This window comes from Aythya marila (assembly GCF_965140915.1).
Source record: "Aythya marila genome assembly, chromosome: 3".
Classification (NCBI taxonomy): domain Eukaryota; kingdom Metazoa; phylum Chordata; class Aves; order Anseriformes; family Anatidae; genus Aythya; species Aythya marila.
In genome coordinates this window covers 83731715-83757963 of record NC_139044.1, presented here as the reverse complement: position 1 = coordinate 83757963, position 26249 = coordinate 83731715, and the positions used below count along the sequence as shown (strand labels likewise).

Genomic DNA, 26249 nt, shown 5'->3' with positions numbered 1-26249 from the left:
TTTCTATTTTGTTTTCCATAAGAAACTATGCCATCTGGGAGCAATAATCACTATAAAAGAGTAATCCCAAAATTTCAGTATTCCAGTCAGTTCAAAAAGAAGCTTCAGCCAGTTTCTCAATGTTAAAAACAGTAAGTGTATAGATCGAAGGTGTAATTAGATTATTAGTAAATTATTGGTAGTACTAGATGACTATGATTAGATTACCTTTTTCCTAGAAATAAAAAGCTACATTAAAAAATGAGTGCCCTATAAGTTCAAGGCACTCTGCTACAACTTTTTTTTTTTTTTTTTTTTTTTTTTCTGAAAAACACTGTTTCGATTGGCAAAGAAAACCATGAGACAGCTACGTTCCCACTGGAGAAAAGGGAAGGGAAGGCTGTTCAGTAACCTGTGTACAGATACAAAAATTAGTTGAATTCAAAACTAAGCATTCTTGTACATTTTTGGCTTCTCTTACTCCTTTTAAAATGAGATATCAGAATATAAGATCAGTTCATAATTTTGTCAAATTTGTTCACTTTCCCTTTTGCAGGTCCCTTTGGAAGTAATGTACCAGTTGCAGAACATAGATTTCTGTCCTCAGGCACATCTCACAGGCCTTTTGTGGTAGCTGCTATATTCTGAACATGCTCTGTGCAATGCTCATCACATTTACCTGCCTCAGTGGGCCTTAGCTCTTGTGCTGGACAGCGGTGCTGGCGGTGTATGCAAGAATCAGCCATAGTGCTTCCCTATTCTTGCTTCTTACAAATTGTTTGCATTTTTTCTGAGAGTTGTCCCTCCACGGTTACCTTCTGCAGTAACCTGCAGGCAGTTTTCTACTTCTATAGAATGTGTTAATGCAGTTAATGTCGCTGGGGTGTGCTCTGAAACAAGACATGGAACAGAAATAAAATGGAGACGAATGCAAAGTAGCCTGCGTACTTGAAATGTGCCTCTTCGGTAGAATCAGCCTTTTGCCTGAATAAAACCTCATGAATACAGCTCTTTCTGATTTTTGGAAGGAAAAACAAACAAAAAAACCAGCGAAGATTATCCGAGCATAACATGTGTTTTCTGAGCAGTTGGAAGGAGCATAGCCGTGGTCGTGAAGCACACTTAAGCAGGCAGATGAAGCATCCGAGGGATTGTCTTTTGACCTGGTCCCGTTCTTGTTATTGGAACATCCCTTTCATAAAGGTGCTGTGCACTTGCTGCTTGTACAGTGAAGCTGCAAGTAGCAGGAAAAGTTTAACTACAGGAGCCAATGGAAAGAGTTGTCCTCACAAAAAGTTCTTGGATCTGGTAAGTTTTCATAAGCTATCCAGCTCAAATACTAACTCTCTGTGTGGCAAAGAGCTGCCCTAAGGAGCTCCTGTGTTTCTTCTGTTTGTTGGCGGACTTGCTCAAGGAGTTTGGCCATTTGGCTTTTCCTGAATGCTAACGAGAATTCTGGATCTGAAGAGGAAAAAGAAGCGTTAGGCAAGCTGCAGTAATTGTCCTCTCCAAGTGTTTTCCCCTGCATTTTAATGCAGATGCTTAGAATGTTTCTATTTTTGGTCGGATAAGGTTGTTGTTTCTTATCACAGTGTAAAAATATACAGAAGATAGAACAATATCTTTCTACCACACAAAGCGGATACTAGTTCAATTTTCATTCTTACAACTGTTCGAGAATGTTTGCTGCTCACTTCTCCTGATCCAGACGGCTAAAGCAGAGTTGGCAAATTCAGCCTTATGCACTGTTTCTGTCCAGCAGATACAAAGATGTATCAGGGTCTTGGCACTGGCTCTACATTTGTGAAGATGCACACTATATATTACTATAAATGATCACCATATTGTCTCTCTCATCGTTAGTCAACTTAAATATATTATATATATATTAAAAGGAACAGAACTTGAAGTATAATAAACAAAAATTTCAAAACTGAAAAGCTTTTAGGCTGAGTCTAGTGCCACGCATCCTCATATTGGGCAAAAATTTGAGTTCTGTTTCTTTCAGATCTGAAAGCCTGTAGTTCAAAATAAATAAATAAATAAATGAGATCTGCCTTTACTATCAGATATTCTCAGTTATCTTAAAACAGGCAAGGTAGCAGCTACCATCAGGTTTCTTCTGGTGAGCAGGGCCGGCCCCAGCGGCAGCTGCCCAGCAGTGTCACCGCAGGGCAGTGCAGGTGACACGCGGTGACAGGGCCGGGCCCGTGTGCCTCCGATGGGAGCAGGCAGCGTTTGGCAGCGCCCAGCAGCAGGGACGTACCTGCTTGCAACCTGCAGAGCGTGGAAATGCCCAGCTGCTGGAAGCGAATCTCTCGGTGCGTAAGAAAATTCTCGAGGTAGGCTTGAATCTCCCTGATGTGACACTTCAGCAAACGCATCATTTTTTCTGCGTAAATGGGAGAACAACCGGAGGTCAGCAGGAGCCTTTAAAACACTTCTAAAGCTGTTTGTTGCAATGACATTTAAGGTCGGCAATGACCCATCTGCCCTCAGCTACTGCCAGGGTCATGGCAGGGAATGGCGGAGGGCTTCCAACCCTTAATGGTAGCACTGGTGCTTCAGGTAAAGGAGGTGCAGGATTTCTGCTGAACGGGCTGCCACGCTGGGGAGCCCATCCTTGTGTGAGACACGTGCTGACATGCAGACTGATCAGCCTTTCATGCTTCACCCATTTTGAAGCAATGATGCTGTCGGACTCGATCACTTCTTGAGGGTCCACTCTGTTGCAAATAGTCGATGGTAGGATTGGAACAGGTTTGTATTTTCCCTTACTAGAGTCCCTCCTCCAGTCTTTGGTTTCTCTCACATCTAAGGATTAACATCTAGCCATGTTTTTTTAGAGAACGTGACAAGAATAATCTGGACACCTTTTTCTTGCAAGTCTGATGTTCTCAGCTGCATAGGACAAGTATCTTGGGCATAAAACTATTTGTCTTCTGTGGGTTAAAATTATGCTCTCTTCATTATCTCTCACTGAAATTTAAAATGCATAGACTATGTTTTCAAAACCCACTTCACAGCTCCTGCTAGTCTATTTGAGAGTTACAACAGCAGTGTTTGCTTCAGGAAGATGCTTTCCTCCTCCTGATCAGGAAGGAGAAGTGATCTAAAATTTTGGAACACAAAAACCCTTGCAATTGTCTCTACCAGCCTCTGTTCCTATATGTGGGGAATGCCCTCACGTTGTATATACTGGCAGAGGTCACACAAAGGTGCAGCAATGCCTCATCTGAAACATTCTCATTTCCTTGGTGAGGAGTATTTTACATCATCCCAACTTTCTGCTTAAACCTGTTTTTAAGGACCTCAGAACTGGCTTACGGGCTAGCCCTGCAGAATGGTGGTGCATGAAGAGGGCAGCAAACACCTGACTCAGATCTTTATCTATGGTCCCTTTTCATCTCTTGGCTTTCCTGTGCACTCAAGCACTACTACGTCTGTATTTCTAGGGTGAGTGGAGGCTCTTTTGAGCTAACAAATTAGCTGAGACCAGATGGAAGATGACAGAGGAATGCTAAAGGTTGCTCAGTACTTGACAGCTCGCTCCTTTGGAAAAAGGCTCATTTCTCTTCAGGCAGCCATAAATATCTTTGAAAGCACAGTCAGTGCTGTGTGACAGTTACCGTGGTCTATCATGTGCTGGATGATGGAGGCAGCCTGGAAGGATGGCTCGGTATGCTCCACTTGGCCAGCCAGTCTCACCAAGCACTTCGTCAGGGGTTCATCCATCTGCTGGACCATGCGTAACGTGGCTCCTTCTAGGAGACAGAAAGACAGGAGAGCAGTCTGTAAGCAGAAACTCCAGTGCCCTAGAAAAGAAGGTAAGAAATCTGCCAGAACCCATAGCCTAAATCAGAAATCCTTTACAGAGTTGGAAAAGCAAAATAAGTGCTGAACCTCTGCAGGAAGTATTTCTAGGTTGCAAAGCCTAGGGCCGTATGTTGAAGTCATGCTCTCAGTCAGGTAGGTCACTGGATTTGCTTCAGAGAAAGGCTGTGAGGTTTCTGCCTTGCTGGGTTTGTGTTCTGAAAGACTGCACCATTTTGTGCACAAGGTTCACAGCTGCTGGGCACCTCTGACAGAGTTAAATAAGGCATGTCACTGGCTGCATGGCAGTCACAGCAGATGCCAGATTATGGCAAAACTTCCAGTGAATTTAAAGGAGAGACCTGGGCTTTGACTCCCGTTAGGATCACTAAAGGATGCGAACGCTTCTCAGAAGAAGCCATTCATGGTGAGGTTGCTTCCCTACCTTCCTTCGTCAGCTCAGCAAGGCAAGACGTCACGTAGTGGAGAGAGTCTTCTCGGATGTCAATAGAAAGCATGGCCTGGAGGAGACCTTCAACACACAGGCTCTCGATGATTCTCTGCAACAAGAAGGAGATCGATGTTCAGCACTTCCATCGTGTTTTGGTGGTGCCCAAGGGCTTCAGAAGTACTGCGTGTCTCTGAGCAATACTGAGGGCTAGGACAACGTGATGGAAATCTCTCTTCTCCCAGATCTAATGGAGCCAGCTGACAAACACTTTGAATTGTTCAGAAATCACCTGATTTTAGGTGTTTCCTAGGGCCTGCTGTCAGTGGGATGTTCTCATGATCACAGATCATTCCTGGAGCTCAAAGATTTCACTGGTTTACTACCACCCTATTGGGCTGTATGTTAGAATTAGGCTGTCGTTTGCTAAAGTCCTGGTGCAGAGGTGAATAACGTGAGTACTGCAGGGCTGAGCATGGGGAAACGTGGAAGTTTACCAGATTCTCTGCATCTGAGACTTTGAAAACTTTCTAGTGTTGAAATGCTCTGATCTGCAGGAATAGGAGGTGACCTCTGATGAAGGTGAGTCCTGTTTCTGTGGAGGGTTATTACAAATTAAACATTTCTGTGTACAGCTCAGTTTTTAGGTTGAATCTGCTATGCCAAAAGTGGTTTGGGCCAGCACATCTCTGCATCGGGATCTATGTTTTAGAGACCGAGTTGACAATGGATAGGAGACTTAGCCTATGCCAACCTGGATTAAAAGCCCCTGAGACCAAGGAATGAATCCTGAGGGAGTCACCCATAGGTGACTTATTAGGGAAGTTGAATCTCCAGCTCATAGGGAAATCCTAATAATGGGAGCTGCTCACACCTCCGTGAGGGAGCTCAGATGACTGCCAACAAAAGAGATCATCTTTTTTGTATGCTCATTTTATGTTGCGATTTTTTAACTTGCCGCTTAGTGATTGAAGTTGGATTCAAGACTCCTGCCTTTCAAACTGTCGCAGTCTTTGTCTTGCTGACATAAAAACAACAATTTTTTTCCACTTGTCACAAGGACTCTTATGTTGTTTAGAACTGACCCTGGAAACCTGGCACTCCTACTCTTGTCTGTGGGTGTGTTTGTGCAGTGAGTGATAAATATGTTACAAGGCACAATATAAAGCTTTTATGAAAATGAACCAGCTCCCTGCTGATGACAGGATGAAGTCACGAAATTTAACTGACAAATATGGCTTTTTTTTCTAAAGCAAACCTTGAAAGCATGGTCCATTTTTACTTCTCATGTGGGCCTTGAGTTTGAGGAAATGCATTTCCCTGCAAAAATTGATTTCACGACTATATAAAATTAATATAATTCCTATCTTTGCTAGTATAAGTGAAAAACTTTATTGGAAATTCACATCCCCATTTCAAACTTGCTGAAAGGTTTGTCCCATTCCTCATCATTAGTCAGGTTCATGGACCCATAGCAGAGTTTTCCTTTTGAGTGGTTTAAATCTATTCCAGGTGGATTGAGTGCTCTCTTACATCATGGGAGAGAAGGACAAAGGAATGCAAGAATAATCTTTGTCTGCAGAAGAGACAACTTTATTTTGCACTGTGGTTTGGTATTTCAGCCTAAATTGATCTTGATAAAGCTAAACAGAGCACAAGAGCTGCAAAACTGGGAATTAACAATGTAAAAAAGGGAAGGACAAAGATGTTTCTAAGCCTGAAATCAGGCAAGTCACAGAAGCAGAAAAGTTCTTGTTTCAGACACTGGATGTGTCAGGAAAGCAGTGTCTGGAACTAGCAGTAATTGGATAACGAATGAAGGAAAAAAATGTAATTAAGTCCCCAAAAGTGTGTAGTAGGAAGTGAAGCAAAGGGCACGGATTTTGGTGCATTCCCTTCCCCCTCAAATTGATTGTTTCTAGTGGCACTGTTTGATTGAGGTGATAGAAATGTGGTACTTTCTAAAAGTGGCTAAGAGAACTGAGTATCCTTTAGAGGTGAGGAGAAGAGAAATGCATCTGTGGATATGGATTTCATTAGAAAAGTTGGTGATAGAGGTCTGTAGCATCTTGGCACAAGTATCTGGCCAAACAGACACATAATATACATCAGTAGCTGGGAATATATTTAACAAACTGGGAGTGAAATTAGGTCAGTTTTGAACCCCATAAATAGATAACTGAAGGCATCTGAAGACTGAGAGCTGGAAATCAGGATTCAGATTCTAACCAACCATGTATTTTCCTGAATAAATTAGTTTGGGGTATCTTTGCTAGAAATATGTTTTTTAAGTATGATGTGGGTAAATTAGGTAAAACACATCACTTATAGGAAAAATTTGTCATTTCTTATTTTCTTTAGCATGTTTGCCTTGTATCGGAAAAGTAAAAGCTTTCCCCATGGCACATCAGGTCCTTTTATTCATACAATTTTGTGCAGAGTACACTTGGCATATGGTTTATAAGTAATAATAATAAAACCTTTCAGCGGATAACGCTGGTTTTATATAAATGGAACCACAGCATACCAGGGGGTAGATCAGTGGAAAAAACGGGTACCCACCTCTCTGTTTTTGGAAAGGCTCAGGTTTTTGATGATGCAAGCAGCATGGCCGGCAATCACAGGGTCTGTCGTATGTGCTGACAGGAGTGTCCCCAGGCTCTGCAGCAGCTCGGCACACACCAGGGCGTCCTGGGAAGAGCAAGCAGGATTCCCATTACACCCTGTACAGACAGCACCAACACACAGCAATGCAACTTTGCAGCAAACTGTGAGAAGGGTATTGCTTAGTTCCTTTAATCCAGCAGCAAAGCAGCTGCACCCAGTGCCTTTCCTCCAAAAACACGGTCTACTAACTGGCACTTGCTATAGAGAGCTGCAGCCTCTAAGGTCCAGTTTTTACTCTATAAATGTCTAGAATTTATTCTTTGTTTGCAGCACCTTGTTTGCATCAAACACTCCCCAGGGGCTGCTGTGCCATGTGAGCAGTAGCTATTGTAGCCAGGGGAAGGATGTGTGATCCTGAGCGGGAGGAGGAGTGGTTGGGACAGGAGTGGAAGGCGAAGGGAGTACTTGGAGAAGCAGCAGCAGCAGCACTGTGTCCTTCAGTACCCCAGCAATTTACCTTCCCAACAGTAACAGACCTCACATTTAGGATGCTTTGTGATCAGGCATCAGTTTAGTAACATGCTCTGGCCAGCATCCTCTGAGGCGACATGTAAGTTTCTCTGCTCTGTGGTGGATATTTTAGAGGGACTTACACTGAGTCGCTTTCTCCCTGAATGTACTCTTCCTCCGATCACCATATTGATACTAAATGGATCAGACCTCAAAGTTTGGGTCACTGCCCGGGCAGTCCCCTCAGTAACTTTCTCTAGTTCTACTTTTCCTTCTCTTTAACAGTAGAAACCACATCATATTAGATTATCCAATTCAATTACCATTAATGACTGTTTTCTGTGCTTTTGGACTGTGTGTCCTCTTTTCCATGTAATCCCATTGACTACAGTACCATTATTTGATTTGCTGCAGCCTGAGAGGAGGAAATTGTCTACAGGCTCTAAATGAACTTTCCAATATATAATGACTTCCCTGCCAAGCTTCTTCAGGTTATGTAGCCCTACATCAGCAAGTGACAGTACTCTAAATTCTGCTGAACCTCTTCCTAGGCTGTTGTGCAGCTGGGATCCAGATTTTGTCTCCTGGCTCAGGCCTGCACAGTGTGAGGAACCACGAGAGAATGTGAGTGGAAGTGGTTTGAGTGGTTCAAACGAGTACTGACCCAGCTTCTCCCCAGATTCAAAGTAAAAGAGCAAGGAAAGCGTTCCAGCAGCACCTATGCTCAGAATTGCAGTTCTCTACTCAACCCCCCTGGGCAGGCAGTGCTTGCCAGGATAAACATCATCCGTCCCCTGATTGCCAGGTAGCACGATGGGAGCAAAGCAAAGATCTTTGCACCTGGAGTGGGAAGTCTGCAGCATCACCTGGAGCTGGCAGATCCTTGTCATTCTGATTTCCAGGACAGGGATGTGATTTAAAAGGCCATTTCCCACAGAGACTGACTCTTTCCTTACTGTTTTAGTGCTGGACTCTCCTTTGGCTGAGTAAAATTCCCCTGCAGGAGGGAAGATGTCCAGCACTTGCCGGGAATCGCTGTCAGCAGCCAGGCCAGGGGACCAAAAGGAAGGGGAGGGGAACTCATGCAAAGCACTCTCAGAGTTTTGATTCGTGGTAATGAAAGGGCAGATGAATTCTGCTGTATTGTATCTTGTGTGGCATTCGCAATAATTCAAGCATCACTTGACTTGGTAGTAAAGGTTAGCTTTGTGAGGCGTTTTGTTTTCCAACAGCTGTTCCCATGGAGAAATTCCTCTTTCAGGCACTCAGAATTCAGTCTGGGTGAGTGAAAGAAACCTTGAAAAGCCTTGAAAAATCAGGCCAGAGCAGGCACAGAGGTGGGGAGGCAGGCTGTGAGGAAGGAGAGGTCAGCCTCTTCTCAGAGCGTGCGGGCTCGCTCGCACAAAGCAGCCACGCTCGCTCCTCGGGGCCAGCCCTGTTTGCTCACTAAAACAAACCTGGAGATGTAGTAATGTTTTTGCAGTGCAAATAGCCCCCAGCTAACTCTGCCTAGGTCAGTGGCAAGCTTGCTGAGAGCAGATTGTGTGGCTGCAGGAGGCAGTTCACACGCCAGGAGGGTGTTCGGTGCTGGCGCGGCCTGCACAAAGCCTTTGGGAAGCTCTGTGCTGCCTCAGAAGTGTTCAGCTTTCCCAATTTGTCCATTGTGTCCCCCAGTTAGAGGAGGCCGGATTTGGCTTGTACTGTGCTGTGCACGTGCAACAAGGTGTAAGGCACTCCAATACCCTGGGGACATTTCAAACCTCAGCCACAAAAGGCACTGAGGCCAGCTGTGGTTACCCAGGTTGTCACTGCTGCTTAAAGCAACCTGACAGGAAAGGTTCTTGCTTCTTTTTTCTCTTTTTTTTTTTTTTTTTTTTTCTTTATCTGACCAAACTCTATCACTCCTAAGAGGTTACTGTTAGCTTAAGATACCTACCAAAAACCTTTCACGTCTATGTTCCTAAGGATGCCTTTAAACACTGTAATAAAAAAGTATATTTAAAAATAATAATTTGTTGATCGCTGCTTACGGGTTTCGCTGTTTTACGTGGAGGTTGAAAGTACAGCAGAAGTGTCTGCTTTGTTTGTTTGCTGTAGTTTATCTCTAGTCAGACTTTGTGTGTTTGCCTCGTATTGCACTGCTAATGGTGGTGTTTGGCCTGAGTGTGGGCAAAGGAACCATCCTGCATCTGAGGACGTGAGGAAGGATGAGCTCCCCTACCTGGTTGTGCGGGTGCTGGGACAGGATCCAGAGCAGGGCGACGGATGCGCGCCGCACGGCCTCGCTGCCAGAGGCCAGGAGAGAGCACAGCTTGGGCAGGACGTCCTGGGAGACCATCTCAGCCTGGGTGTCCGCTGGTTTGGGAAGATGATGGTGAAACGTGATGAGGTTAGAGGGGATGTCCCGATCTCTGTGGGATGGGACAACGCTGGGTACTTGGCTGTAAGAATTAAACCTCATTTGTGGGCTCCTTTTTGCCAAAAGATCAATGCAGGTTTGAAAGCAGCTTCGGACACCCTTCTTTTTGTGTCTGAACCTTGGTGAGAAGAAACGAGGGGCATTTTCTGAGTGCTTCATTGGCCTAAGGCCTGGTGGGAAGGCAGCAGTTCCTGCTGCAGACAAAAAGGCCTCCCCGAGCACCGCCTGTCTCGGTCATGGCCCTCTCACGCCTGCCCTGCTACCTCAGCGAGTGCTCCCTGGCACCGGAGGCACGGCCAGAGCAGCCAGCAGATGGAGTCCCAAAGGCCACAGAGCCCACGCCAGGGAGCGAAGCAGCGGTGCCTTCACACCTAGCTCCGCAGTCACTGTGACAGCTGGAAAATGAGGAGCCTCTGCAATTGCTAGATGAACACCTCTGCTCCGGACCCTAAGGCTCTGGCACTGAGAGTGCAGCTTCTCTGCTTTCATCTCCAGAGTACGCTGCAGGAATGGATCCCGGGCATTTCATAGGAGAGGATATTTTAAGAGGATGACAAATGCTCGGGAGAAAACTTTGTTTAATGACAGGCAGATTGGTGCCTTGGGAGAAGGCAGGCCCCTGCTCAAGCAGCAATTTCAGGAGACATTCTGTCCTGATCAGGTTTAATGACTGGGGAACACGGAAGGGAGAGAAGGGCTCTGTGCATGCAAGACCTGTGCTGGCTCTCTCACGCTGGGTACTCCCCCTCATGCCTGGGAGCTCTGAGGCAGGTTTAGTAGGGCATGCTGAACCTCCCTCTCCTTGTAACATCGAACTAAAGAGTAGAAATAAGTGTCTCTGCTTTTAATGTGAAAGGTTCCCAACCCGTACTGCTTGCTTAGAAAGGCAGAGAGAGAAAGGCAAAAGTGTGTTTTGTTTATCTCTAAGATATTACTTACCACTGGTAGCCAAATTTCTTAGACAAACACATGCCTGGCTTGACACCTGCTTGTGCCAAACAGAAAAAGAAAAAAAAAAAAAAAAAAAGAAAAAAAAAAAGAGAGAGAGAGAAAAAAGAGTAGTGGATTCAATAGTGCATGGTCTTGACTATTGTACTCAAAATAAATATGACAACACTAGCAAGCTACCACATTATCTTCAGAGCACAATTTTTTGTACACTTTTTTTTTGGTCCAAGTTTTGACAAATTTGTTTTAACTTCCTCTAGCATTAGTCATTAGTCATCCTGTTGATGAGGAAGAGAGCCAGTGAGGTTCAGTTGTTGGTTTAGTTTAGAAATGTCAAATCAATTACAAGAAAATATATGGACTGAATTTGTTTTCCTCATTTGCTTTGCCTTTTTTTTTTTTTTTTTTTTTTTTCCAACTAGGAGGGACTACACAGAATTTAAAGTTCTCCCCTTTAAATCCTGAATTGGATCTTAGTGAAGTTTTTTCAGTGTATAGCTCCCAGCAAAGCAAGATTTTCTAGATGTTAGGCTTTGAAGCTATACAGTCAAAGCTAAGTATATTGAAAGAGAGAGAGAGAGAGAAGTAGTAGCATAATAGGTGCTTCAGATACTTGCAGTCACAGACACAATGATCACAGATAGCGAGAGCCCGAACAGACCATTTCACACAGAGTTTCTAGTTTAAAGAAAACAGGTCATCTTAGCCTAAAGGAAGTGTCCAGGACTTTAATGATTTCCCTTTTCCTTCTCCATGGGTAGCCCTCATAGAACCAATATCTGTTTAAACGTATGTATCTTTCCTCATGGGAAAGGCCACAGAGGCTTTGGTGCAGTATATAAGCGGAATTGTACAATGCTTAAACTGGTAGTCGAGTTTTATAGCTCTGCTCTGATGCTAAACCTTCACACAAAGAGAAAGCTACAGCTTTACCTTGTCCACAGGGGAGGATAGGAGAGAGGTGAGCACACGCAGCAGGAATCTTTCACCGGTTCTCAGCATGGCTTCATGGTGCTGAGCATTCACTGCTATGTTGCTCAGGGCAGCACAGCTGTAATACTGCAGAAAGACAAGAAAAAAACAGGGAGAGAAGCAGTCACCGTGATGACACTGAAGAGCATAAAAATAAATCAGAAAAACGCTCAGATTGAGAACTGATGAAAATAAAGTGCTTTTTCATTTTCAGGTATTTTGTTGGGTAGGCATGATAATGGTCTGAGTGGGCTCCCTCCAGGACAAGCAACAGCAGTCGTGCTGTGGCAGCGCACGTTGCACAAACCCGTGAGGTCCCTGGGTGTTTGGGAATGTGCTGCACTGCTTACACCTAAGTTAGCTCACCTACATCTGCTGTATTATATGTATACTTTGTTTTACTGAGGCTGGATGTAGTCACTGCCCTAGCATGCCAAGAGATCGTTTTCAAAGGATTTAAACATTAACGCTAGGCAAGATTATATATATTAAAGCATGTATTACTGGGGAGGTATAATTAGAAGAAACAGGTTGAACTGCAGAGAAGGAAAATTTAAGATGAATATGAGGGAAAGCACTTTCGGAGGCTCCAGTACTTCAGACTTTTACTAGAGAACTGAACAGAGATAATATAAACTGTGGAGGGAACAATCCTGTGCTTCTCTGGATGAATGAAATAGCGGATTTTAAGCTTTACAGCTCTGATTTATAGTTCTTCATTAGCAAACTTTTAAACCAAGAACCAGTTCTCTCTTAAGTATGCAGAATCACAAAGAGGTGTCTGGGGTAGGCATAAAGTAAGAAGATTTCCCACGCATGTATAATAATGAGGGAAAAAAAAACACTTTGCAAGTTATGCTTTTTAAAACACTTAGTAAAATTGCTTAGAGCGGAAGATCAAAGGATGCCAAAAAAGCAGCAGAACAGGCCTATCAGCAACTGGTCTGATGATCCAAAAGACACAGAAAGGTAACTGCAGAGCAATTCTGTGCATGCTTTAGTGTGCGCTGGCATCATAAGCTTTCTCCTGTGGAGCTAACAAATCAGGTGTTTTGAATAGATGGTGTCTGACCAAGCTGCGTGTCACCAGGATGCTCTCACACGCCGCCCCACTTCTCTAGAGAAACCTTCCCCTCTCTCCACCTTCTCATTTCCCAGTTCTGTGTTTTGTGCTCTCCCTACAGTCACGCTGCTCCTATTTGAAACTCTGACCTGCCTGAGCCATACCTGCACTTCTGAGTCAGGAGACTCCAGCAGAAAGATGAGAACGGGCAGGGCTCCTTCCTTGCACAGGACCTGTTGGATCCTCTCTGTCATTAAAAAAACAACAAGGTGCTGTTAGTGTGTCCTTTCCCTTCCCTCCCTCTCGTCTAGAGGCATCATTCAACAGGTATATGCACAACTGACAGACTTTGGAGAATGGTTACACTCATCCAACCATCAGAGCACAGCGCTGAGAGTTTGTACAAGACAGCAGTATGCAGTCATTTCAGCAAAACGACTAGCAGGCTGACTGATCGTGCCCTTGCTGTTTTTCTGCTTGTCCTGTTCGGAGAATCACAGAATTATTAAGGCTGGACAAGACCTCCAAGATCCAACCATCAATCTGAATTGTTGGAGAATCTGGAAAAAAAACCTCAGGTACAAAGTTCACTGTGATTTTCATGTAAAACAAACAAACAAAACTTAAACAAAATTCTGAATAATAGCGGAAGTGTAATAGCCAACTCTAACAGTTCTTGCCAACCACTCTCCCTACCATATAGAGATAAGAGGCATTACTCAAGACTGTGCTATCCAGTTGTGTGGCACAATGATGCCATGTAGATAGGAAGGACTTAATGTTAACATTAATTTTAATGATTAGGTCTAATGTTTCAGAGCTAATGTATGGTAGTACACATACTGTTGCAGAGGACTAAATGCTGCTTTTGCTGAAGCTGTAAGCAGAAATCCCAGGAGCTTTTAGTGAGAAGAACAGAAGGTCCATAATATCTGTATTTTGAATCATCCAACATCAGGTTAGGGACATAAGTCAAACAATCCTAGAATTTGACATTGGATAAGCTTCTGAGATCGCTTAAAAGTACTAACAGATTTCTGCTAGCTTTATAGACCAAACTATTTCTTTAATAAATGATTTTTCTCTCTCTTTAATGATTTAATTCCTTGTACTTTAACTCCTTGAGGTTGAAAATCAAGCCTTCCTGTTTTGGGACTACACAAAAAAGGGCTTGCATTAGCTAAGGATAGGCCAAATTGAAATCATCAGCCTATGTGGTATCATCAGTGAATACCATAGTCAAAGGAAATCACTCATTGCTCAGATAAGCTTTTGTTCTTGCCTTAATTCTTTTGAATTATGTATTTTTCTATTGGTGAGATGTTTTCTTTCAGCAATTCTAGCTAAACCGTTAGTCAGAAGGTACCTGATTGTGTGAGGTTGAGAATTGCACCAACTGCATTTTGTTGGACTCTAGGATCATAGGAATTGGCAAGAGACAGTAGGGGCGTAACTCCTCGGGCAGCACCAATAGCATCTCGGTTGGATTCTGGGGAAGAAAATCAGAATAAGGAAGAAATAAGACATTGCCCAGCAGTATCACCTTACTGAGAATGAAGAGCAGGACATCTGGCAGGACTAGATTTCTTTACAGTTCACTTCTCTGATTCTTTTGTATAGATCATAACCTCCCTGCATACTCCAGGGAACCTCTTAAAACTTTCAGGAACTCAAAGCAAAAGACACTAACTTGTGATTTCTGTATTTGTCCTAGATTACAGCTGGTTTACTGCTTTTGTTTTATGAGTGGGACGATTAAGATAAAAGCAATGCAACTCCATTTATATGGCTTAGCAACATGTCATGCTTGCCTTGTATCCCTGCTATCTTTGACCAAGCTATTCACAAGGTGATAACCAAAAGCTATACAATTAACTAAGGATAATACTGAAGTAATTTAGCAGGGTGTGTTCAGGACCTTCTCTCTTTCTATGCGTCTGTACCACCCCAGGGAAAGCTACAAACAATGCACAGGTTTCTTAAAGACAGAATTTGCCTTAATTACTGGAATTTGAAAAGATTCTGCTTCACTGAAGTTGTGATACTTCCTTGCACGGCAGCGTATTAGGTGGTACAGTTGTATTCACCATCCTGGAGTACAAGAAGATTTTTAAAAAAGATCTGCAGAGTTCCTTGGGACCATTGGATTAAAAAAAAAAATAAAAAATAACAGTAATACTTAAATACTACTACAAAATACTATATCAAATACTATATAACGTGTTTATATACTGTCTAAATACATATACTGCATATGATAAAGTTATACTATGCTAGGCAATACTATTTAATTTATTAAAAAATCTGCTTTTACTTCTGCTCCTCTTGTTTTGGACTTACTGTAGGTAGCCTCAGATGAGTCTTATGGAAAAGAGAGTCCTTCCCTTGTGCTCTTCTCTACACCTCTGCCAGGAGGCCAGCAAAACATTTGCAACAAATAACCTGCTGCCACACTGAGATGGCTATGGTCCTCTTTCACTGGTTGTATCTTATCTCATTTACTTATAAGCATACTAATGGCATGGTTTTGAAATAATGTGGTCTTCTTTGAAGTTGATGACTTTAAAATGTGAATTATACCAGTGAAGATTTCTCTCAGTATCACAGTATTCTGCAGATTTCTTCACAAACAGAAAAAGTCCATAGTATATATCGTTCATTGTTTATTTGAGCAAAACTAAAGTCCTTTGGAGTTTTATTTGAGTATTGATTTATTTATGTACATTTCTAGACAGTTTAAACAATGGCCAGTCTCTGAAGGCTTGCTAGAAAAAAATGAAGCACAAGAAAGCAAGAAATGTGAAGGTATTTGGATCAGATCAACTCTTCATGTGCCAACTAACTTAGAGAGCTAAGAGAAAAAAACATTACTTGTATATCTGGGGTTGTTCTATACTGGGGAACTAACACACAGATGATCCAGGATATATATTCAAGTATAGTTCAGCTGAGATTAGCTTAGTGTTCCAGAATAGTGTTCTCTTTTTAGTGTTCTTTTTGCCTTCACATGTATATTTTATACTTAAGGAAATGCTTTCATGCTGGAAAAAAAAAAATATTTTCAATTTCGAGTGAAATAATTGTTCTGGGAAAAGACATGTATTTAAAAATAGCCGGGTCACGTGGAAAGCAATTACACTGGTGAAATTTTCAGGTCAATTTTGTAGACGATCATTTCTCCAATATAACAATCAAGGGGCTGGAGCACCTCTCCTGTGAAGACAGGCTGAGGGAGTTGGGGTTGTTCAGCCTAGAGAAGAGAAGGCTCCAGGAAGGCCTTACAGCAGCCTTCCAGTGCCTAAAAGGGGCCTGCAGGAAAGCTGGGGAGGGACTTTTCATCAGGGAGTGGGGTGGCAGGACAAGGTGTAATGGCTGTAAACTAAAACAGGGCAGATTTAGATCGATGTTAGGAAGAAATTCTTTGCTCTGAGGGTGGTGAGGCACTGGCACAGGTTGCCCAGAGAAGCCAGTTCTGTTTCTTAAAGAAAGAAAAATCTTCAGGGTACATAGTGACAGGGAAACACATGTCCCTATCCTACTCTAAAGTAGGACAATCAATAACATCTACTCAAGCTGGGCTTGAATAACTCACCTGGAAACCTGTGTCTACAAATTCTTTCTTTCCACTTTCTGCTCTTTGCGTGCTTGAAAGTTTTTCTGACAGTACAGCTTTGAATGTGCACTGCATCCTTTTTGCTTAGCTTAGTGCAGATGTTCAGGCCTCCCTGCACCCTTGCTGTGAACATTGAGTTCTGCTCTTCTCTGAGAAGAGTTCTTATCCCAGAACTGATTACTTTCACTCACAGGTTGAAAAGCTGCAGATAATTGCAAATGTACATATGTCCTGTTCCTGTGCAGACAAATGCTGGTGTTGGAACAAACTGGCCTTGAAATCCTTTTAATCTGAATGGGCTTGTTTGCTGTTTTTGTTTTCAGCTCTTTCTGGCAGCTGGTCAGTATCGGACATTGCCGTTCACATGTATAACTTGCAGTCACATTTCTAAACAGCTGCACTCTGCACAGTTTTGGATGCTTATTGCAGCAGAGTTAACACACGTTGCCATTCTTGGATATATGGATTTAGTCATTTCAAAGCTATCTAAAGGATCTTCCTGATTTTGTTCTGCTTCTGTATTTATCTTTTAAAAATCATTCTGAAGCATGAATGGCACACTTGAAGGCCATGACCAAACAGAATTCTCAAGTGGACCCTATAAGATACCAGAGTCTGTGAGTTAGAATTAAAATAAACTTTAGTGAATTGCTTCTTGCTTTAGTCTCACTGCGATGGTAGCAAAACATATTCTGAAAAAGAAATAAATGTATCCAGTCCATCTAAAGCCTAGTTAAGCTCAGACAGAGATCTTCAAACCTGCTCTAAATCCCAGGCAGCAACCCAGCCTATGTGTTTGCAGCACTGCCTACCTCTTTGTTCAGCAGATGACTTTCTATACAATTTGAAAGCTTCTTGAGTGTTTAACGTGAAGTACTTGTGCTCAGAAGTACACTAGCTTTTTAAAGAGCATGCAGTGGTGTTAGGTGACCATCCTTAACAGAGAATGAAGGCAAATTGCATCTGAGGGTTCCCAACATCTTGGGATAGACAGAAACATCTAGGAGGGCCAGAGAGCCTTCAGGACTAAAGAATATCTTTAGGTTCCTAAAGAAGTCCCTTCTCCTGTGTGTCGCTTAAAACAGGCAAAGGAATCTGCCTTTGTAGATCTTCAGGAGCAAAACTTCACTGACTATACATAAAGAAAGAACTCCTAGTGCAAGGCATCTAAAATTTTAGTGATGAGATGCCTAATTAAAACATTTAAATGAAGTAATTTGCCTTCCATACAAAGTAATACAGAATGCAATGTACTTAACCTGACTGTAATAATATGCAATGATTAAAAATAAATTTCAAAGGGAAAACTATTTTAAAACCTGCAGATAATTGAAAGATGGGATAAAATGCAAATCAGCACTTTGATGTAGTTGGATCCTGCTTATCCCCCTTTGTAACATAAGTACCTAAGTGAGAAAGTTACACATCCACCCTGCCTCTCTCAGCCTTCTGGTAGACCAGTGTGGTAACTTTTCTTTTGGTAACTGGGGCTGAGCTTTGTTGCAGACCCTTAACAAACTGATGTCTGCAGGACATAGCAGCAGAGGAGGAGAAAGACTAAGTGATTAAATCAGTTGCAGGATGACAACAGCACCATGATGCAATGATATAATGAGCAACCGCAATCATCAGATGTATCACACAATGTATTTTCCTGGTTGCCAGAGTAAAAAAATCGGTGAGACCCCAACTGGAATACTGCACATTTCTGGTTACCTGCATTTCAGAAGAGATGAATTCAAAATGCAACTTCTGCAGCATTTATGTACGTCTTCTGACTGTAACAACGCTTGAGGTATGTGGTATCCCAAAACAGCAGATGGAATCGCTATGTTCCATTTCTGGAACATATACTTTATGCCCAGAAGGGCTATGAAGATAAATGGAGAGCCTCATCTACATGAGGAGTTTTAAATGAGCCTGGCTGAGAAAAAGATCTTAACCAGAATCCCAACATGTTGAATTCCTGATATAAGAACACTAAAATTTGCTGCTGCCTCTTTTGACTCAAAGCAATTGCAAATAAGTTGTGTCACCTTGAAATATGTCACAAGAGTTGAACGAATTCACTGCAGAGGAGAAAGGGAAAGAACAGAATACTCACCTGAAACAGCCAAAGTCATGGTGCAGGCACAGGAATTACACTGGACAGTGGGATCATCTGACTCAAGCAGGTCCAGAATTGGCTCAAGTAAACCCATTTGCACAACCAGTTCTTTGTCAACTATTCATAAATTCAGGAACAAATGGACAAACCAGAAAGTAAACAGTTAATGCCTTTGTGAAAAGAATATATCTTCTTCCTTTGATTGTTTTGGGGTATATCTTATGATTGCGCAAAATGGACCTAGCATAGAAACAGCCTGAAAGGCACTCGCAATCCCTTAGCTTGGGTTGCTTATTTATCTTTAGACTCGTTAAACAGTGTAAGAGATGTTCAGATGCTCCCAAACATTTCTGCTAGAAAGTCTGTTTTCAACCATAAGGTTCATGAAACTACAACTGCTGTTTTCCAACAGGTTCACAATTTACTCAGATGCTCCCCTTTTTAGTCCTGAAATCTACCTTAATTATTTTTTTTTTTAACTTGTAAATAGTGACTTGAAATTATTTGCAGCAAGATCCTTGAAAAAAGAAAATGAAAGAAAAAAATGGCTTCAATGAAGACTAATCCTATCTTCTGTTGGTAGGGGATAGAGTGATGGATACCTGTTGTAGCCCAGGTGCCAGGGAGTGCAGTAGTAGGTGAAATAATAAGTTCTCCACTGAGCATGTGTGGGGTGTTAATGCCTTGTCAATCAAACTGTAGTGGGAAGTGTGTCATCTGCAGTTCCCAGGCCTTATATCAATTATGTGGGCCCTACTAGCTAAAGCAAATTCTACTAAATTCTACTAAACATCTAAACGTCTTTTTTTTTTTTCTTTCTTTTTTTTTTCCAATCCGTAAGCATTTTAAGACTGAGGGTCAGTTAATAAATAACAGGGAAATGAGCACCACCTCATAGACTGAGTTTGTTTTTGAGCGCCGTACCTATTGTTTCAAAAGTTAAGTGGTGGGCTCTCAATCCAAGAATGAGAGTAGCATAGCTATTCCCACGTCAGCCTGAGAAAAAATTATCAGCCTTTGCACACAGATCCAAGATTTCTTGCCACACGATATAGCATCGGGGGCCAAATATATCCTGATGACACCAGAATCTATGTGGCTTGCAAACAAAAACAGACTCACACCTGTCCTATCTAGAACACAAAAACAGGATTTTGGATTTGTGTAGACCTAGCTATAGAGATGTGCCCTACCTCTGCACTAAGTCTTGCTGAACAGAAGCTTTTACACCAGAACAGGAAATATTTTGTTGATTACTCACTATTTCCTTCCAGCAGAAAGTTGACAAGGGACAAGGAAGACATCTGTTGCACCTCCAGGTCAGCAGACCGTAGTAAGGCATAGAAGGGTTCCAGATGCTCTGCTGGCAGGGGAATATTCACTGCAGGAATGAGAGGAAACACTCAGAAGTCTCATCATTAACCAGGGTTTCTCACATTTTTCTCTTGTCTTGGGCCCCAGGTGCTACCATACATGTAAATGGGCTGAGTGGTGTTCCCCACCATTTAAACTACCTTGCTACTGGCAAAACAGGCCAAAGTTCTTGAACAGGTTTTGGATAATCAAGTACTTCAAAAACATTATGGGAAGAGAACCAACATGCCTTGCTACCAAACAGGACATTCCACCTCACAGCAGCTCCTCATGTTGTGGCGGTCTGCACTTTTTAGCCAGAAGAAATACATGGAATAAAGCTCAAGGTAAAATAAAAATAAATAAATAAATAGCATTCTTCTTGATGCTGCTATTTCTGCCTTTATGTACAACCCAAACTCTTGCTGTAATCTTATTTGGCATATCAAGGGTGACTTGTTTAAAAATTACCTCAGGAACCCAGCGCTCCCATGTAGTAGTGGGTACAAAGCATAATGTTTCCTTCTTGTCTCCACTACAATCTGGCCTCCAGGGCTTTGTCCTCTTCCAAAAATTATATAATATTAAATATTAAAAGATCACTACATGTATGTCCATTTCCTGCCACCAGACTTTTAACTACATCGCTCTCAGGAGATTCAGAATACTCTAACTACATGGGATTCTGCTGATTTTTTTTTCAGAAGTATTACAATTAGGTAAATGACAGTCTTTTATAATGTTGAGCTATCTTCTCATAGTAAAACCTAGAATGACTCTGCCCACGTGGCAATGACACCTTTTCCATTTTCCTTGGCAAGCAATATAGCATGAAAGGAAAAAAACTTGATTAATGAATCTAAGGAAGTTTCACAGTTCGAAAAGATAATTTTATTTATAATTATGTGAAAAATTTCTAATGCACTGAGATAACTTACTGTGCTGGCTCATGTGCAAGTAATAGAGAGCAGCAGACTGCTGTAAGCCCGGGTTTTCTGAGAAAGCTAAGGTCCTCAAGGCTTCCAGAGGGTCCTTTCCAAGTGGTGACGTTTCAAAACCTAAAGGTATACAGATATAGCACAGATTCAGTTACATTTGAAAAAGGATAGTTCACACAGAGAAATTAAAGTTTACAGCCAAAAAACACGTAAAGATATTTGTACTGCAACAACCCCGTATAGACCATCTGTCCTTATTCATGTTTCCAGGAGCAGCTGCAATAAAGGAACCTGGAATAACCCGTCCTTGGCAATGACTCTTATGATGTTCTTGAAACTAGTGATTGGAAGCAAGATAAATTATAACCTTTAGACACTTTTATGCAATCTAGTGTAAATGAAGGTGTTCTTGTTCTCCATAAAACTTTATCTCTTCCTGAATCACAGATCTTTGTTAAAATATATCTACCAAAAATTGTGCTCTTAGTTATAAGCTATAGAAGAGGTACGTATTTTTAATTTATTACTTTTTATTTTTGCTGTGGTTCTATTGCAGTATAATAAAGGATATCAAGGACCAGCAACACAGATTGCAAATGGACTTGCCTCAGGCTCAAATTCCTAGCATGAATCTACCTCTTCTTGAGAATGATAGTAGGAATAAACCAGATGTTCAGTAATAACCACCACGAGTCCAGCAATAGCAGTCATGCATGACTTCTGTAAGTCACTGTATGATGTGCTTGTAATGCATGGAATGGAACATGGAATGGAAAAAAAAAAAAAAAAAGGCCATTGAACCAATGCTCAACAGTATAAACTGCTGAAAAGGTAATGTAGGATAATTCACTGGTGGAGCACACAAGCACAAGATGTATTTTTAAACAAGAGATTAAAGCAGTATTTTAGGTAGAAATATCTCTGTGAACAACAAGATCTAGCTACTTTACTTCCCATGGGATAACAGATGTGGGGGATGTGAGGAGTGTGAGCTTTCACATGCCTCAATGCAAAACTCAGACAATATCTCGAGCCATTAAAAGCTTCCATGTCAAGAGTAACAAACTCCTACCTTCAGGGTTAGGTAAGTGTTTCACAGAAGACCTGCTTCATATAAAGCTCAGTTTTGTTTAATAATTAACAATGAACACAAAGGGAAGGCCAGTGTGTGTAAAGTTTTAGAAAAAAAAAAAAAAACAATAATCGCTTCCTGTGGTCTAATTCCATTCCTCACACACTGACTACCTGAATCTCCCACATAGCTGTGCATTTTTACCTACTTCTAATATCAAGCATTTGCTGCCCTAGCTAACAGCTGAGTATGACCAACCACAAAGTCTTTCCTTGCATTCCACCTGTCCAAGTGTTGGCTCTCTGATTATTATATTTTTTTCCAAAATTGAGGATGGGCTTGCCTCATCTTGGAATAAAATACACAGGCAAGTGTTTAAAGAGGGATGTGTCTTGGTTCTCGTTCTGAGATTTCTGTGCTTCTATCTATCTTGGCAGCAGGATTTGGTCACTCAGAGAATTAACCCTGGTATCTGCTCTCACAGACATTGGGACCTGGCTGAGAGCATGCACGGCCACCTCTGCACTGCTGCCACAGAAGCTCAAGGCTCCCTGCTGCTGTACCCCAGCTCCTCAGGAGCCAAGATGGACCAGCCACTTGTAGACCCATCTCAGAGAGAAAGGGATTTCTCAGGAAAACACACACTTACTCGTTTCAGGAAGCACCTGTGTGGGTGCTACAAAGGACCATATTGCTCTCACTGTTTTTTCCAGACCACCCTTTCCTTGCACCTGATCTGTCAATGCACTCTTACATGGTCAGGAGCATGCTAGTCTTTGGAATACAATGTTTGGCCCTGGAAAAACTGTACACAAAGCTGAAAGGTCTAGTCCTGTTCTGGATAGGGACTTCTGGATTTAGCCAGTGCTTGATAGGCAACAGTTAGTGAAACACATCAACAGCACGGGGACCAGCACTCACAGAGTAGGGACACAGGCTGAGGCTGACCCAGGCATGTTCCAAACAATCAGCACCACAACGGTCATGCCAGAGGTTGTCCCGTGACAGATTGTTCCAAACAGCATTAACTGTGTCACACCAGGGGTAAATGTCTCTCTTGGTCCACCTCACAAGATGGTTTTATGTCAAAAAGGCCAGTAAAGAAACAGTATTTGTGGTGTCCTGCACCCTTCATGCAAATGAGAGTAATTTTGTCTATTAGCTTTAGCCCAGTGTTGTTAAGCTTAACACAATACGTGTGACTGGCTGTGAGACAAAGCACAAACAAGCAGGCAGCTGCACCCCCTTCAAGTGTGAGACAAGAAATGATTTTAGGCTGGACAACCAACAAAATGAATTCATCCAGGAAGACATTCTGTGACTGTAGGAATGAAATAATAATAAAAAAGCTTTCCTATTAATACATTGTATCTCAGGACAGGATAGAGAGGATACCCAAGGAAGATAAGGAGGGGGATTAGAGTTAACATGTAAAGCAGAGGAGGTTTTTTAGGAGTTATGGGACCTACTGTGATTCAAGCAGAATCCCATGATAGTGTTCAAGCCTTGTGTCTGAACATTTCCACAAAAGCCCTTACTGCAGACCAGTTTCTTGCAGCCTGAGAAGCCCTGGGAGCCCCCTGGCACTTGTCCCAGGGTGACTTTGACCTTCCCCATGTACAACGCAGGCACCCTCAGCACAACCCCAGCTGTGCTGCAGGCAGTGCAGGGATGGATGTGCACAACGCAGCCAGAACCACGCCGTAGTTTGCCTCGAACAGCTTGGGGCTCCGGCAGTGCTGTGCGGACTCTTCCCAGCTTTGTGGCTTTAGTGACAGACTCAGAAAGTTAACTTAGTTACCAGAAGGACTTGCTTATAAGAAAAATATTTGCACGAATTATGTTTTAGCAGTGGTGGCACCACAGAAAGGGGCTGACCATTTCTACCCAGACCGACTGCTGTGCCGCTCCAGCTCCAGGTGTCCCATGCACACAGCGCTCTGTAGCTCTGTCCTTTCCTACACCACCAAGCTGCTCTATGCCATGCCAGAGGAGCCCCACCTGTTTTCAACCCCCCAAAAGCATCTCCTTGCCCTTTCACAACCCCTTCAAACAACACGTGCGCCTACCTCTTTCGATGTGCTGCAGAAACTCCTGTGCTGTCACCCGCTCGTGGGGCTGCAGGACGGGCTTGTACAGCTGTCTGGCTTTCGAGCTGCCCTGCTTCAAGCAGGAGCATTTGATTATCAGGGTTAAGCATTCCTTAATGCTGTGCAGCAGGTCCGAGGACATCCTCTGAACAAAGGCCACGAAGTCGCGCAGCAGCTGCATGCACCGTCCACACAGCTGACCCATTCTTGATCCAAAGCAAGATGAGAAGGAAAGGGATGGGATAACAAGTTTCTTCCCAGCTCGGCCACGGCACTAACTTGCTGCCTGGTGTTACAGATGTCAACCCTACATGGCATGCAGCTGCTGTAAAGGAGATGAGCTTCTGCACGAAATATTATTGCAAAGGCCGGACCTGAACAAACACCCTCCCTTTGCTTGAAGAAAAGTAAAATAATGACCTAAACTCATTCTGCGGAGAACAAGCAGAGTTTAACTCCTGGAGTATCCACCAGAGCTTTCGTGAGGCTGGAAAGGCTGCGGGGTAATGACAAAACCACCTTCAGACTCCACAGGGCAGCCTTGCACATGAAAGGAGGCACCACCTTGTCTGCATGTGTACAAGCAGGGCTGCCAATGGGAAAGGAAGATCAAAACCAACCAACAATTAAAAAAAAAAAAAAAAAAAAAAAAAAGAAAGAAAGAAAGAAAGCTTGCACGCTAACAGGTTTTTCCAGTTTGGGGTAGGCCAGAACAAAAGCCCCGTTGGGCAAACAGCTCCCAACTCAGCCGGGTGAGACTGCAAATCAGCAAGGGTGGAAATAAAAAATACAGTGGCCAAGTGAATTTAGAGCAATGTTTTTCTCCTGCTGAGAGCAAATCCTCCAGAGCGGGCTGGGAAAGTTGACGGTGGGATGATGTTGCCTGTAAAAGTCATCTGCAACTTTTTGTGCAGAAAAAGGAAGAAAAAAGAAAAAGAAGCTGTTCTCCTCTTACCCCAGTCTTTTGTGTACTTCACCAGTCTGCTGCATGTGCCCACCCCTGGTTGAACAGTTTTACGAATGCCCTAATTAATTTGTAACATTCTTGAAGTTTTTGAGTGAAATCTGGTTTGATTCAAGATTACCTGCATTGGGAAACCAGCAGGTATTGGTCTGATGAATGTTGATCACTTTTATTAACTTCTCTTTATCCATAGATTTATTCTAACCGTTGCATCCAGTCCACTTAGTGGGAAGTTTTAGTCTGGTTGTTCTTTAGTGAATCTGAAGTTTCTAAATAAATCATGTTTGAAAATCCAATCTCTTGCTCTACCTCTTTCTCCAGGCAGTAGTGAGCAGCCCACCCAGACCTTATGGGTCTGCCTGCTTCCTGCTGTTTCTTCTGTCACTTACCCAGGATGTAGTTCCCCTAAATACAAACACTACGGGGCACAGATAAGCCCACCTATCCCCATAACCCAGCAGGTGTGAGACCTCTCTCTGACGTGCAATCCCTTACAAAGAATCAAGAGTTTGATTCTTCTGGCTACTTCCTTGACCAGCTTTCCAAGCCCTCTGACTTCTGATCCCTGTCCTGCTTCTTAACCCTAAACAGCCAGGCTAATGTGCCTATTTTCACAGCAGGTCTTCTGGACTCTTTTAGTGGGAACTTTCTAAAACTGTGGGGAACCTGTGTGATTTTTAGGTTCCCCTTCTGCCAGCACTTGCTTTTCAGCTTCTGCTTGTGATTGTTCACCCCTGGGCTTCCATCCTAAAAGCAGTGAGGTGGCAGATCCCTGGGAACCCACCACAGATGCCTTCTGTCTCTTGCTCTGTCCTGTCTACAGAGCAGTGTGGTTGACTTGTCATGAGTTATTTTCAGGTAACTTGAACTGTACTGCTCTGAGATGAGAAAAATGTAGGAGTGCCTTAACAAGACACTTGTTAGCAATGACCACATTTCTGTAATATATCCTTACTGAGCATTTCAAAATGCATTACAAACATTAAATCAGCTTTCCAATGTGTCTGTAGGGAAGATAGTCATAAAAAGGTTTAAGAATAAGTTTCAGAGCAGCTGAGCTCTTGTAACTCCATTTAGAATTAATGGGAGTTAAAGGAACTCAACAGACCTGAAAATTAGGCTACAATTTGCCTAAAGGCATAAAACTCGGATACACCAATACTTAGTCTGATGATTCAGTCAGGAAATTGTTTGTCTTTGGTTTGAAACCACTACTTGAAAGCAAGTTTAGAAGGCTAGTTTGCGAGCCTGCAAGCCTCCTTTAAAATCACAGTGGCTGTTGTACATGCTCAGGTTGCAATCAGAACCCTGATGTTTTTGATCAGTTGCATGACCTAGATGTGATTCTTTATC

General features: G+C 42.6%; 1 protein-coding gene across 1 annotated transcript; it reads right to left on the bottom strand.

The window, feature by feature from the left end:
* Positions 1-290: 290 nt before the first annotated feature.
* On the bottom strand, positions 291-24497 carry LOC309876070 (uncharacterized protein). Its single transcript, XM_082755965.1, has 14 exons — positions 23912-24497; positions 20771-20890; positions 19741-19860; positions 18477-18596; positions 14126-14248; positions 12924-13006; positions 11658-11783; positions 10716-10761; positions 9579-9712; positions 6803-6931; positions 4238-4352; positions 3609-3743; positions 2246-2371; positions 291-1440 (listed from the first exon to the last, which is right to left on the bottom strand). The coding sequence occupies exons 1-14, from the start codon at positions 24135-24137 to the stop codon at positions 1319-1321; spliced, it is 1725 nt and encodes a 574-aa protein (XP_082612091.1). The 5' UTR covers positions 24138-24497; the 3' UTR covers positions 291-1318.
* Between the last annotated feature and the right edge of the window lie 1752 nt (positions 24498-26249).